The sequence below is a fragment of the Bufo gargarizans genome, chromosome 2 (assembly GCF_014858855.1).
Source record: "Bufo gargarizans isolate SCDJY-AF-19 chromosome 2, ASM1485885v1, whole genome shotgun sequence".
Taxonomy (NCBI): domain Eukaryota; kingdom Metazoa; phylum Chordata; class Amphibia; order Anura; family Bufonidae; genus Bufo; species Bufo gargarizans.
In genome coordinates this window covers 201,876,112-201,891,675 of record NC_058081.1, presented here as the reverse complement: position 1 = coordinate 201,891,675, position 15,564 = coordinate 201,876,112, and the positions used below count along the sequence as shown (strand labels likewise).

Sequence of the window (15,564 nt, the reverse complement as noted above, 5' to 3'; positions counted from 1 at the left end):
TGGAAGTTTAAAACTTTATTCAGATGGATTATTGAAGCCGGCAGAAAAGATGATTACAGGTAGTAATAATAATAGCAAAGTAGGAATTTGCTTCTTTATTAAAAGTGCATGTTAGTGGTTTGGGGTGAAGCTGTACATTCTTCACCATTTCCTTCCATATACTACGTTTCTATGTTCACATATTTCACACTTGGGATCTTCATTTCTTGCAAAGCTCTATACCGTGTTTGAGAATCTCCCTTTACAGTGTGAACAGCAAATTCAATGCTTTACTGGATAAGCTCCACATAATTAGCAGGAAAGAGCCCGCGTTGCCCTCTGCAGGATCCACTCCACCAGCCTTCATCAATCATCTCAATATCTGTGATAAGATCCTGAGGTTGGAATGAGATCTCATCATCACCACCTATGAAACACAAGCCGATATACATTCATTCTACATCTATTATCATATACATCTCTTTAAATGTCCTAAACACCTCAAATCTACTTTTTGTGTGTAGAGGGGTTTCCCACTAATATGCAGTTTAGATCAGTGTTTCCCAACCAGCGTGCCTCTAGCTGTTGCAAAACTACAACTCTCAGCATGCCCGGACAGTCTTTGGGCTGTGCGGGCATGCTGGGAGGTGTAGTTTTGCAACAGCTGGAGGCACACTGGTTGGGAAACAGTGATATGCATATGGCCATGTTATGGCTCTATAAAGCCTTTGAAACTGTAATAGGGAACCCATATATTTCTGTATTTTCTGCTGTACCTCCAAGTTTGCTACACAGGCTTAAAATATCCTATTGGAAATGTATTCTCCTATAGAAGCACTGTCTCTAGGAAAGAATATCTCAAACTATGACACTAGGTAGTAGTATATGATGGTACATGGATTCCCTATAGCTGCATAGTACAGTGCTGCAGTGTAATCTCATGCACACCACACAGTGTTGGCTTGTTATCCACTGGATCTCTATTAGGCATCACTTAAATAATTTATGCACGTACAGATGTGTCTAATGGTGACTTGATTGGAAACTTCTGTTGAACACTCCAAAGTTTTATTGATGTCGTTGTTGTACTTGAAATGGTTTTAACAAGCACATTAGAACACCTTTAGGCCCCTTGCAGACGAGCGTGTACAGATAAGGTACGGATGCATTGCGGCAAACCCGCGCGAGTAGGTACCCAATTGCAGTCAGTTTTGACTGCAAGTGCGTTCCGTTGTTCAGTTTTTATCGCGCGGGTGCAATGTGTTTTGCACGCGCATGATAAGAAAACTGAATGTGGTACCCAGACCCGAACTTCTTCACAGAAGTTCAGGTTTGGGTTTGGTGTTGTGTAGATTGTATTATTTCCCCTTATAACATGGTTATAAGAGGAAATAATAGCATTCTGAATACAGAATGCATAGTACAATAAGGATGGAGCGGTTAAAAAAAAATTATAATAATTTAACTCACCTTAATCCACTTGTTTGCGCAGCCGGCATCACTTCTGTCTTCTTCTTTGAGGAATAGGACCTTTGATGATGTCACTGCGCTCATCACATGGTCTGTCACATGATCTTTTACCATGGTGATGGATCATGTGACGGACCATGTGATAATTGCAGTGACGTCATCAAAGGTCCTATTCCTCAAAGAAGAAGACAGAAGAGATGCCGGCTGCGCGAAAAAGTGGATTAAGGGGAGTTAAATTATTGAAATTTTTTTTTTTTACCCCTCCAGCTCTATTGTACTATGCATTCTGTATTCAGAATGCTATTATTTTCCCTTATTACCATGTTATAGGGGAAAATAATAATGATCGGGTCCCCACCCCGATCGTCTCCTAGCAACCGTGTGTGAAAATCGCACCGCATCCGCACTTGCTTGTGGATGCTTGCGATTTTTTACACAGCCCCATTCACTTCTATGGGGCCTGCGTTGCGTGAAAAAAGCTGAATATAGAACTGTAACGGTCCGTTTCTGCAGACAAGGGGTTAAGATCCGTTTAGGCGATATGCCCCTTTCCGAGAGATAGGCACAGCTACTGCAGAACACCAACCTCCCGAACTGGATAAAAAATAGCACTCCAAACTGGAACCTCGCAAATAGCTGTCAGCAGACGAACAGGAAAAGCGTATCCGTCAGCTTACACTCCTGGCAATCAGTCTCTAACAGCATACATGGAATCCCCCCAATAACGAGACAAGGCTCCGTCTTGAGGGTCAGCAGCAGTCTCGTTATTGGGGGGATTCCATGTATGCTGTTAGAGACTGATTGCCAGGAGTGTAAGCTGACGGATACGCTTTTCCTGTTCGTCTGCTGACAGCTATTTGCGAGGTTCCAGTTTGGAGTGCTATTTTTTATCCAGTTCGGGAGGTTGGTGTTCTGCAGTAGCTGTGCCTATCTCTCGGAAAGGGGCATATCGCCTAAACGGATCTTAACCCCTTGTCTGCAGAAACGGACCGTTACATTGGTGGCAGCAGTGGGAAAGTCAGAACAGTGCCTGTGAGTTAAAATGGCCGCTATCTATTGTTCTCACCATGTGCTCCATCCAAGCAAGTAAGGCAAATGATGCAATCCAGGGACAGAGGGCTCAGTCCCAAGTGCCTTAAGACCCAATAACTTAAGGGACCATAATCCCAGGGCAGGAGGCTGGTAAACAGCCCCCTCCAAAACACCGTGGCGAGGTTGGTTTCGCCACACAGAACATGCTGCTATTTTCACACAACGCACAAGTGATGCGTGAAAATCACCGCTCATGTGCACAGCCCCGTAGAAATGAATGGGTCCAGATTCAGTGCAGGTGCAATGCGGTCACATCACGCATTGCACCCGCGCAGAAAACTCGCTCTTGTGAAAGGGGCCTTAGGGTTCATGCACACGACCGTATGTATTTTTCGGTCTGCAAAAAAAAAAAAACGGATGACATCCATGTGACGTCCGTGTTGCATCCGTTGTAACAATGCCTGTCCGTGTCTGCATAATGGACAAAAATAGGACTTTTTTTAATTTTTTTTCTGAACGGACTTGCACACATATGGTAATGCAATGCCCATGGAGTAATTTCCAGTTTTGGGCGGACCCATTGAAGTGAATGGTTCCGCATATGGGCTGCATAAAAAAACGAACGGACATGGAAGGAAAATACGGTTGTGTGCCCTTACTCTTAAAATTTGAGTTGACTTAAAGCGTACCAAAGTTTGCATAAAGGTTGCACTTCTTTGTACAATCAAACTGTGAAGGAATAGTAATGTTTCGATTTCCCTTATGTTTTTTCAGCCATATTATTGCCTGTTTTAGCTTTACAGCTAAATTCATCTCACTCAGTAGCAGGGGTTGTCTCCTTTCTACCAGGACTATACTGCTGTGATATTCTTTCCCTTACTTCCCACTATGTTTATTTTCAGCACCAGAGATCACAGAACAGATAAGGAGGGATAAATCACACCACAGACATACAGGAGGCTCTTGTGATGTTTAGAAGCAGTGTAGAAGCAGTTGTTTTATCAGGCTCACAGTCTCAGCCAGCTTTGACATTTCCCCACTTCCTCTCAGCCACCTTCTGAGTCTCTGCTACCAGGGACGATTCTTGCCTGAAAACAGGCAGTGAACTGCAACTTAGGTGGAAATGAGACCCCTAGTTGCCATGACTTTACAGCTCTTTTTTAGGTGGATGCAGGCCGATTTCTTTTTTATGAAACGATTAAAAAATTTGCTAGTAACACCATTCCCTATTAAATAAAATTCTGCGAAAGTACAGACTGTTTAAGCTGACCATACTCATGAAATTAAGTTTGGCTAAAATTTTGGCTGACAATTGTTTGAAAAACTAGCCCAATCTTCGTGATGGCTAATAGACTACTGTCTGCCAAAAATGCGGTCTACTAGGTTAGAAAATTTCATATGCTGTCAGCTGAAGCTACATGAGTTTAGCATGATTGTCCAAATGCAGCTAATTATTTGCCATAGTGCTCAAGGATCATGGAGTAAGTGTAGTTTTTATTATTTTAAACTGGATCCTTGGTTGGCCAATATATTCTAGGATGTTTTTAGTGGGATGGCTTGCATGAACGATGCCACAGACGACTGATAAGGCCACAGTGTAGTCATTTGTTGTCTTGTGTATGGCCAGCTTTAGGCTAGGTTCAGGGCCGGTGCTACCATAAGGCAGACCAAGCGGCTGCGTTAGGGCGCACCCTGGAGAGGGCGGAAAAATGAACCTTCTTTTTTTTTTTTTATCACTTACTTGTGAGTTGTGGAGGGGGAGAAATGTGACATTGAGGGGGAGAAATGTGACATGGGGGTGATGTGACAGAGGGGGTGATTTGACATGGGGGAGAAATGTGACATGGGGGGCTGATGGCTGACATGGGGGTCTGATCTGAGGTCTTATTATCCTCCTCTAAAACCTAGGTGCGTCTTAGAGGGCAAAAAATACGGTCCTCAAACCAGCGAATGTCTGAAGCAGAGAGACGATACCAGGACCACACAGAGGAGAAGCCAGCTGATGCAGACGGGACCAGGGCCAGATGAGCTGCAAGGGGGGGGGGGCGCCAAAATGAAGCTTTGCTTGTGTTGGCAAAAGTCCTTGCCCTGGCCCTGGCTAGGTTACACCACTAGGCTATCAGACATACTGCACACATTTTAGCATGCATACAAGGTCTTATGCACATGACCGTATGTATTTTGTATTCTGCAAATTGTGGATCCGCAAAATACTGATACTGTTCCTGTTGCATCAGCATTTTTGTGGACCCATTGACTTCATTAGGTCCGTGGTCCAAATTTGATGCTCAAGCATGGGACATTTTCTCTAATTTTGCGGAACAGACATACAGATACAGCAAGCAAATGAATCATCCATATTTCCTTTCCGCAAAAAGATAGAAAATGTCCGCAAAATGCAGACCACTGTCCCACTGAAGTCCACAGGTCTGCAAAAAAATATGCGGACGGCGCATGGACCACATGCCTAGTTTGCTTATCTGCAGTTTGTGGAGCACAAAACGAATATAGTCGTGTGCATGAGGCCAAACAGGCATACATTTATGGATCTGCTATTTTTTAAGCAGAAATCAGGGTTTTCTTTTGTCTTTTATATTATGTACTATATTATATTATATGTACTATGCTATATTACTATATTGACACTTTTGGAATATGTCTGTGTGTGGATACTGTATGGTTTACCTCTTGATATTTTTTATTTGTAGAGATATTATTTATATATATATATATATATATATATATATATTCACATATAGTGGGTAAGTGCCTATTCCTATTGGACGTTGCACACATTTTTGTGTTTTTGTCTGTGCTGCTATATATATATATATATATATATACAGTCATGTGAAAAAGTTAGGACACCCTTTGAAAGCATGTGGTTTTTTGTAACATTTTTAATAAAAGGTTATTTCATCTCCGTTTCAACAATACAGAGAGATTAAAGTAATCCAACTAAACAAAGAAAACTGAAGAAAAGTCTTTTCAAGATCTTCTGTAAATGTCATTCTACAAAAATGCCTATTCTAACTGAGGAAAAAGATAGGACACCCTCACATGTATTCCCTCTTAAATTGGCTCAGATCTCACACAGGTATATCACACCAGGTGCACATAATTAGTAGATCGTTACTCTGCATGTTGAATGAGGCTTGCCCTATTTAAACCTCAGACATTTAGTTTGGTGTGCTCCTGACTGTTGAAGTGAGAGTGAGCACCATGGTGAGAGCAAAAGAGCTGTCAGAGGACTTCAGAAAAAAGATTGTAGCAGCCTATGAGTCTGGGAAGGGATTTAAAAAGATCTCAAAAGATTTTGAAATCAGCCATTCCACTGTCCGGAAGATAGTCTACAAGTGGAGGGCTTTCAAAACAACTGCCAACATGCCCAGGACTGTTCGCCCCAGCAAGTTCACCCCAAGAGCAGACCGCAAGATGCTAAAAGAGGTCTCCAAAAACCCTAAAGTGTCATCTCGAGAACTACAGCAGGCTCTGGCTACTGTTGATGTAGAAGTACATGCCTCTACAATCAGAAAGAGACTGTACAAGTTTAACTTGCATGGGAGGTGTGCAAGGAGGAAACCTTTGCTTTCCAAGAGAAACATCGAGGCCAGACTGACATTTGCCAGAGATAAAGTTGACAAAGACCAGGACTTCTGGAATAATGTTCTTTGGACAGATGAGTCCAAAATTGAATTATTTGGACACAACAGCAGAGGACATGTTTGGCGTAAACCAAACACAGCATTCCAAGAAAAGAACCTCATACCAACTGTGAAGCATGGAGGTGGAAGTGTCATGGTTTGGGGCTGCTTTGCTGCAGCAGGACCTGGTCAGCTCACCATCATAGAATCCACGATGAATTCTACTGTGTATCAGAAGGTGCTTGAAGAACATGTGAGACCATCAGTTAGAAAATTAAAGCTGAAGCGGAACTGGACCATGCAACATGACAATGACCCAAAACATACTAGTAAATCAACCAAAGATTGGCTGAAAAAGAAGAAATGGAGAGTCCTGGAATGGCCAAGTCAAAGTCCAGATTTGAATCCCATTGAGATGCTGTGGGGTGACTTGAAAAGGGCTGTACGTGCAAGAAACCCCTCAAACATCTCACAGCTGAAAAAGTTCTGCATTGAGGAGTGGGGTAAAATTTCCTCAGACCGATGTCGAAGACTGGTAGATGGCTACAAGAACCGTCTCACTGCAGTTATTTCAGCCAAAGGAGGTAACACTCGCTATTAGGGGCAAGGGTGTCCTATCTTTTTCCTCAGTTAGAATAGGCATTTTTGTAGAATGACATTTACAGAAGATCTTGAAAAGACTTTTCTTCAGTTTTCTTTGTTTAGTTGGATTACTTTAATCTCTCTGTATTGTTGAAACGGAGATGAAATAACCTTTTATTAAAAATGTTACAAAAAACCACATGCTTTCAAAGGGTGTCCTAATTTTTTCACATGACTGTATATATATATATATATATATATATATATATATATATTAGAATAGCGAAAATGTAGGCAGCACTGCAGAAAATGTAGAAGGCGGGTGCCAGCGGCTGTAGAAACAATCCCAGTTCCTGGAAATATAGTGCAAAAATTCCATGGCACCCAACAAGTAAAAGGTATTCTGTGTTTATTCACCAAACAGCCGTAGAATTTTTGCACTATATATATATATATATATATATATATATACACACACATACTGCCAACTGTATGGAAAAATGTGGTGTGAATAGAACATGAAAATGAATAAATCACTCCTAATAATCAATGGTACGATTGCACTGTTATATATTTAATAAAAGAATTGTGTAAGATTATTAAACCCATAAATCATCCCCAGTGACCTTGTTTGCATAACAAACACATAATCCTGAGATCTCACTAAACCTTCTATGACCATCTGGCTTATATGCTACTTGTTTAAACAGATATATCTGTGAAAGGCAACAGTGACACATGCACTAGTGACATGAAACCTAGCTATCAAGATCACTGCACAGATAACGAACTTACAAACACTAATGCAATATATACACGCAGAAACTACAATATTAAATGTGCTTCACATTTTTGCACCATTATGTGATAGTCAGAGCTTTGTCTGGAATATGGCTGCTCTATGTATAGTGGTGGGTTTACACGTGCCAAGGAGCAGCCGATTATCGGGAAGGGACCGTTCCTTCCTGACAACTGGCCGCTTGTTCAGCCTCATGCAGCATTGCATTGTTTCTGGGCAGCAGATCGCTGTAAACAATAGTTTACTTTCCTGCACAAACGACAGTTTCACCCGTAGAACGAGATCGGCAGATTGTTGGGAAAATCCAGCCCCGATAATCTGCCCAACTATCGTGCCGTGTAAACCCGCCATAAGATATCTAAGAAGGAACATTATCTAAATGACCTGCAGCATTCTTAACTTCACATAATGCATTAAATGAGCCACTGCTGGATACTTTAAACTGACACGTCACACACGTCAGCAAATTTTTGACTGGGGCACCCCAACTCCAGCAATTATTTTGCAACCCTCTCCTTGCGTGCAACCCCCACTTCTGCGGCTAGTCAAGATCGCTCTTTCAGACGAGGTCCGGAATCTACTCAGTCCATTTTCTACAGTATCTCTGTATACAATTTCATTTCATAATAATATTAAGGGAACCCTGACAACACAATCTCTTAGTCCTCCTCCTGGACGGGCCCCTTCTGAGTTCAGGCCCCAAAGCAGCTGCTTCCCCTATAGCTACGCCCCTGCGTAACACAATATAATGTATTGAAGATAGATGTAAGGCAATTGCTTATTTAATGCATTTTGTGTCAGCACAGTATATACCCTACTGCACACAGCCGTGTATGTTGCTGCTAGTATACATTTTTATACTCCTGTATAGTCCTTCAGTCTACAATTGTCACTTCCCTAACGATTCCAGTAGTCCAGAAATCTGTTCATTCATTGTCCATTCTTCCAGTGACAATGAAAGCAGCCATTAAAGGGATTTTCAAGACTCTAAATATTGATAACGTATCCTTAGAATAAGGCCTCATGCACACGACTATAGTTTTTGTCCACATCTGATCCACATTTTTTGCAGATCTGATGCAGACACCGTGAGCTGTTCTCATCCGCATGTCCGTTCTGCAGCTCTGCAAAAAGAACATATCCTATTGTTGTCCGTTATGAAGACAAGAACAGGCATTTCTACAGTGTGGGACATATCGAATGTGCGAATGTGGGATGCACATGGCCAGTATCCATGTTGGTTTGCGGACTACAAAACACTTCCATTTGTGGGCATGAGGCTTAACTAATTGATATCAGAGTGGTGAGGTTCGGACACCCAGCATCCCCATCGCTCTGCAGCTGCCACCGTCGGACTGCCAGACCTACAAGCACAGCTGTGTTCAAAGTGTAGCCGCTGTGGTGAGTTACTGTAGCTCAGCAACTATTTACCTGAATAGGACCTCAGCTATACTTCCAGGTTCATACAAAGTGGTAGCTCCAGTACCAGCAGCTGAGTATGGGTGTCGGGTGTGAAAGCCCCACCAATTTGATATAGATGACCTATCCTGAGGATAGGCTATCAGTATCTGGAGCCTAGAAAACCCCTATAGTTATATGTAGCTAGCTGCCAACAGCATAAATCAGAATTGGCAGTCACTATGATAAATCAGTGATGGAAGAAATTACCTGAAATTATGGTCTTTGTCTCTACCACAGTGCATATAGTCCTCCGTATACAGTAGGTTGTGTTTAGGGAAAGTGGGACGCTAACTTTTCCATATACAGATCAAATTAATAATGAATAGCAGTCCACATCTAACTAGTATGAAAACACTTTACAGGTCTCTCTGAAATTTTAAATGTTTGTCATGCCAACTAATACTTTAAAGTTAAGGTGGCACATGTGGCCAAATTTATACAAATTTATAATTAACTTGGACAACTGCTTCAAGTGCCACCAACAATGATCTGCCCTAGACTATATACATCCATCCATTGCACCTCGGTTATTCGGCAGAACAAATGCAACTTACCTTCGTCATAATCATACAAGGCGATTGCAGTTATCCCTGAGGCTCCCATTTGACCACTGTGTTTAGAAAGCTCTGAAAACAAATATATCTTATTTATCTGTTACAATATTATAGCTTGAGTATATCAAAATAATTATTTGTCTATCTATCTACCTCATGTCTATCTATCTGTAGCGCCCCACTTTTACAGCAGTGGCCCACTGCTTAAAGGATTAAAAATGTATTGTGTTCATTTTATGTACAGTATGTGACCTATACAAGGAGTTAACAGGCCATACCAACCATTGCTAGATAGAGCAAAAGAAGCATGAGACAGACTAGTTTAATCTGAGACTGAGAAGTGGAAGGAAGCACAGAATAGCCCTGAGGAAATCCAACCTGAGAGAAGCAAAATACGTAGAGAGAAAGATTTAAACCAGTCTCTGAGTGAGGAAGAAAGAGGAAAAAGAGCACATTGAGACTTATGAACTCCACAGCAAACTTGTCCAAGAGATAGAGGGCTTTGGCAGACTGGACACACTTTAGAGGCAAACTGGGGATCTGCTAAGGCCCAAATCCTGCTAAGAACATTGTAACAGAGTACAGTACATTGTGTACAGAGAAAAGTGAAGAGCACATCCCTATTTCTGGATGCTTGTACTTGAGCTAGAGATAAAAGTGCGGTTTGGAGAAGATTGCTTCAAAGAGAGAACCTAACCTGTTAACAACCTCTGCAGCTTTGAAAACTGCAGAACCTGTGGAAAGTGCAAAACTGTATTTGAACTGCCAGACTATGCATGTTGAGAACTGCGACTGCTGTATTTGAACTTTATCAGCAAGTAAAGAACTGTTCTGTTGTTAAAAACATGCCTCATCATTGTCTCACAGTTCAGGGAACCCTGACTTGCACCTCAAAACTCAACTTCGACGAGGGAATCCAAACTAACAACAGGCAAGAACCCCAAAACCAGGGTTGATCCTAAAAGTATAGCCCATAGGAGTGACAGAGAGAGGACCACCACTGTGAGTAACTACTACCCCTGTTATTGCTACAATCTATCATCTCCATTACATACAGTAAAAGTATAATTCCAGGTTGGACATAAGAACACCAGTAATGTTATTATTAACCTTTCTCTTATTTTCATTCTCACCTTTTTCCTTCTCCTGTGGTAGTTCTTCATATAAGCAAACCTCTTGAGGAACTGAGGGGTCCATGATTTCATACCCTTCATCGTTTTCCTCTTCCTCCAGCCTTGGTGGTGGATCTGGAATGGCCTCATAATCATCTTCTGTATCGGGGGGAGGCACAGAAATGTCTTCATAAGTGTCATCCTGAATAGATGTTTCCTCTGGAGTGGAGACAGTATCAATCCTCATTTCAGGGAGTCTGGGTGGAAGAACTGGAGGTGCCTCATACTCAGAATCCAGTAATAGATAAATAAAATAGGGTTGTAATAAATCAGTGGAAATGGCTCACAGAGTTAAATTTTTTAGAATCTTTAAGCCTACAAGAAGGTACTTACTTCTTTTTCCGGAGTTTGTGGGGTCACAGAAATACGAGGAATTGGCACAGGGGCTGGAACTGGCTGCTTCTGAGACTGATCAATGTCTGACTTACATTGAGACTACAAAAAAGGAAAATGGGTCATTATATTAACGTACACGTACACGACAGCTATATATAGGATGTTACATGTGTGATATATAATTGCTAAGGAAAAAAATATGACCCTGCAGTTCTCTACAGTGACATTAAATGTAATCTTTAATTGCCACAATAGTGGAAAATGATGTCTGATCCGAGTTCTTAGAAGGTTAGAACCAGAGGATTTGCTTTCTCCTTTGCCCAGGAAACACCCACCACACTTTTTTTTTAAGGTTTTGCACAACGGAGTTGTAATAGTTTTGCATAAAAATGATCTGATAATAAAAATAAGTCACTACAAATATAGGATCTTTGCTAATTGTACACTTGACTTAAATACAACCTGAAGCAGCCCCAGGTCACCTAATCAATGTCATGAGTTTGAGTAGTTTGATAGCCTATGGTGTGAAGTGCCTTTTGAGCTGTGAACTTGTGAGTACCGAAAAATAATTTGGTGATGGCAAGGTGCTTTTGCACGAACACTACTGAGGGCACAACATCACTTTTCTGCACACAGATCCATTGGGAAATAATTAACAAAGAAAACATATTAATTTAATTGTTTCTTATTACCAGATCAGTTCTGAACAAAAACTTTAACTCTTGACCTTTAAATTGTACCTTTTCTTTTATCTGTAATTGACTAGTACATTTTTAATATAGGTAGTAACTCAATACACATAATTTGACCTTGGTTGCATGGTAGTAAGGAGAATCTTTGCCTCACCTCCTTATTTACTTGTGCCTCTCGTTCCTTCTCATCTTTCTTCTGTCTCCTGGCCCTCTCTTCCTCTGCTTTCTGGCGATTTTCCTCCTCTGACACTTTAGCGATATTCTCAAAACGAGATCTCAGATTCTGAGCGCCACTTGTCACTGGAAGTATTTTATTCAGGGCAAAAGTTCAGTATTTAAAGGTTAAATCCAATTTAAATTATTTTTGATGTCATAGAGACATAAAAAGATCATATTCTAGAAGTTAGTAATCTCAGGCAAACATTGACCTCCAGAATAAAAGGGATCCGTAAAATTCTTTAACCTTTTTGACACCCCTGAGAGATTACAATGCCAGTTTCCTTACATGTTGTATCCAATTTTTGGCTACCGAAATATAATTTCCATAAGATTTCCTCACTCCAGTAGTTGGGTTGCATAAAAACTGAAGAGACCCCTCTAAACATATTTAAAGTTGCGACAAATTTGTCAACATCAAGTGACTTTTTGATTCATTTTTTTCAAACAACAGCAACCTTGTCTCAAGCAAAATACCACACATGATAACCCTCCCCCCCCCATTACTTAAATAAAAGATATGGCAACCAATACATTTGTGTGCATCACAAACACATTTTCACTTTGAAATAGTTAAATATAGTAGGAAAGACTATATTAAAGGGGTATTTCAGGTTAACACTTTGTGAAACCTCTCTTGGAGGTCATGTAAGCTGCCTTAACCGTTTTGTGCGTTCCGCAGTACATATACGGCAGAAAGCAGGTGCCATAGTTGGCAAGTAACTGCTCTGTTATACAGCAGACAACTGCATGCAATGTCTGTGATCGGAGATAACACCAATCATAGACATTTAACCCCTTCACATGCTTTGGTCAACTGTGACCATCGCATCTGAGGTGTCATTTACCAGGAGTGGGCTGCTCCTGATAACTGATTGGCACCGAGGTTGTGGGAGCTGTTCATTTGCTATGGCAGCCAGGAGCTTTACAAAGGTTCCTAGGCCTGTCATAGCAAAGGTCATATTGAGCCTGTGGCAGGACTTAATAGAAATAAAGTAATTTTACCATTGACTGCAATAGTAAACTATCGGATGTTCAAGTCCCCTAAGGGTAATAAAGGTAAAGAGAGGAGAAAAACATTTTTTAAAACAAAAACCCCAAACACTACAGCTCACCCCACAAAATAGAGCTCTTACACAGCTCTGTAGACGGAAATAAAAAAATTATGGATGTCAGAATATGGTAATGAAAATCTTTTTTTTTTTCAAATGTAATTTTCTTTTTAAAAAGGCATTACAACATAACAAAAACTATATGAATTTGGTATCACTGTAATAGTACTGACCCACTGAATAAATGTAACATGTTATTTTTACAACCCAATGCATGCAGTAAATGCAAAACCCGTAAACCTATCACAGAATTGAGGTTTTTTTTTCCAATTACACTACACTTAGAATTTTTTTACAGCTTTGCTATACATTGTATGGGATATTAAATGGTGCCAATAGAAGGTAAACATTAAAAACTTGTCCTGCAAATAATAAGTTCTTGTATAGCCCCCCAAAATTAAAAATTAAAATAAAATTGGTCTGGTCTTGAAAGGGTTAATCTCAGTCAAAAGTGATCGTGCATGCATGGAGACTTCCCCACCATAAATAATAAACGTCACTAGTAGGGGTCCCAGTGGGTGGATCACCATTGATTAACGTTTTATGACATTTCTAATTTAAAGGCTATCCCTGAAATACTTCTTTAAATCTGTATTTCAAATTCAGCTTTAGTCTCGAATAATCTGATGTGGTAGTAATGATTTGTAGAAGTGTATAACACTCACTGGCTTCCAGGGGCTGTGTTTTCTCATAGGCAGAGCTAGGTGAATCAATGTTACCAAAGCCTGAAGCAGACTGCGGAATAAGAATACAGAAAGGTCTCATGTTAAAAATAATGTGATATTATCACTAGGTAAGCCCTAGATATTGACTCCATAGTCCATAATAACCATACATCAGTACAAATAGCTAGTGCTTCCAATGGTCAGGACCATATACACAGTCGAGTCACATTATTATGACCTTTGTCACCACTGCCTACTGACCATCACCCAATTCTCTCCTCTCCAGGTATGTCTGCATTAAACCTAAATGCTGCGCCCAACTTTTCCAGAGTCTGATATTACCACACCCTTCATCTTTCCTTCTCATGTTCTGGTATGTCTGCATATAACTTTTAATGTCTCTTTCCCTGCTGGATTTATGGAGTATTTGTTTACATTGACTATTTCACCCCTGTATCTGGTCCTCCCTTTATTAGGCCAAATGTACCCCCTCCCCTCTTGTTCAGACCTGTTGAACACTGAGTGGTATAAATCTAAGTCCTTGGGTCTTTTCAACATGCAACATCCTTAAAGTGCAACTCTTTAAGTGCACATACTGAATTATACCAGACTTTAACCAGAATTGGACCAAAGGTAATTACAGAAATAGTTACTGCAAACAATGTTTCTATATTTCATCTTAGGCTACTTTCACACTGGCGTTTTGGCTTTCCATTTGTGAGATCCGTTTAGGGCTCTCACAAGCGGTCCAAAAAGGATCAGTTCTGCCCTAATGCATTCTGAATGGAAAAGGATCCGCTCAGAATGCATCAGTTTGCCTCCGTTCCATCTCCATTCTGCTTCTCACTTCTTCCATTTTCCTCAAAGCTATTTGAGCAACATGTCCATTCTGAACTGTCCTTTCACCTCTCCTCCTGCTCCCTCTTTGACAGCCTACTATCTGGCTTCCGACCCCACCACTCAACTGAGACTACCCTTACCAAAGTCACGAATGACCTACTAACAGCCAAAACCAGAAAACATTACTCTGTCCTCCTTCTCCTTGACCTGTCCTCTGCCTTTGACACTGTCGACCACTCCGTTCTGTTACAAACTCTCTCATCTCTTGGCATCACTGACCTGGCCCTCTCCTGGATCACATCATACCTCACAGAACGGACATTTAGCATCTCCCACTCTCACACCACCTCCTCGTCTCATTCCCTCTCTGTTGTTGTCCCGCAAGGCTCTGTCATAGGACCCCTGCTCTTCTCTATCTACACCCTCGGCTTGTGACAGCTTATAGAGTCCCATGGCTTTCAGTATCACTTTTTTTGCTGACGACACACAAATCTACCTCTCTGGCCCAGACATCACCACCCTACTATCCAGAATCCCACAATGCCTATCTTCCATATCCTCCTTCTTCTCCTCTCGCTTTCTAAAACTTAACATGGACAAAACAGAATTCATCATCTTTCCCCCATCCTGCTCAACCCCCCAACAGACCTATCTATCAAAATCAATGGCTGCACACTCTCCCCGGTCAACCAAGTCCCCTGCCTTGGAGTGACCTCGGATTCTGCCCTCTCTTTCTGACCACACATCCAAGCCCTTTCCACCACCTGCTGCCTCCAACTCAAAAACATCTCCCGCATCCGCGCTTACCTCAACTTTGAGTCTGCGAAACTAATTGTACATGCCCTCATCATCTCCCACCTAGACTACTGCAACATTCTCCTCTGTGGCCTTCCATTTAACACTCTCGCACCCCTCCAATCTATCCTCAACTCTGCTGCACCACTGATCGACCTCTCACCCTGTTACTCCGGTGCCTCTCCCCTCTGCCAATCCCTTCACTGGCTCCCCAT

General features: G+C 41.3%; 1 protein-coding gene across 1 annotated transcript in view; it reads right to left on the bottom strand.

Annotated features, from left to right (window-relative positions):
* The window catches only part of LOC122927753 (src substrate cortactin-like), a 65,420-nt gene continuing 49,856 nt past the window's right edge, over positions 1–15,564 (bottom strand). Inside the window, exons 11-16 of the mRNA XM_044279899.1 lie at positions 13,715–13,784; positions 11,876–12,021; positions 11,027–11,128; positions 10,655–10,928; positions 9,522–9,593; positions 1–406 (exon numbers count right to left, since the gene is read on the bottom strand). Coding sequence (XP_044135834.1) covers positions 270–406; positions 9,522–9,593; positions 10,655–10,928; positions 11,027–11,128; positions 11,876–12,021; positions 13,715–13,784 — 801 coding nt within the window. The 3' untranslated portion in view covers positions 1–269. The remainder of the gene's footprint in view (positions 407–9,521; positions 9,594–10,654; positions 10,929–11,026; positions 11,129–11,875; positions 12,022–13,714; positions 13,785–15,564) is intronic.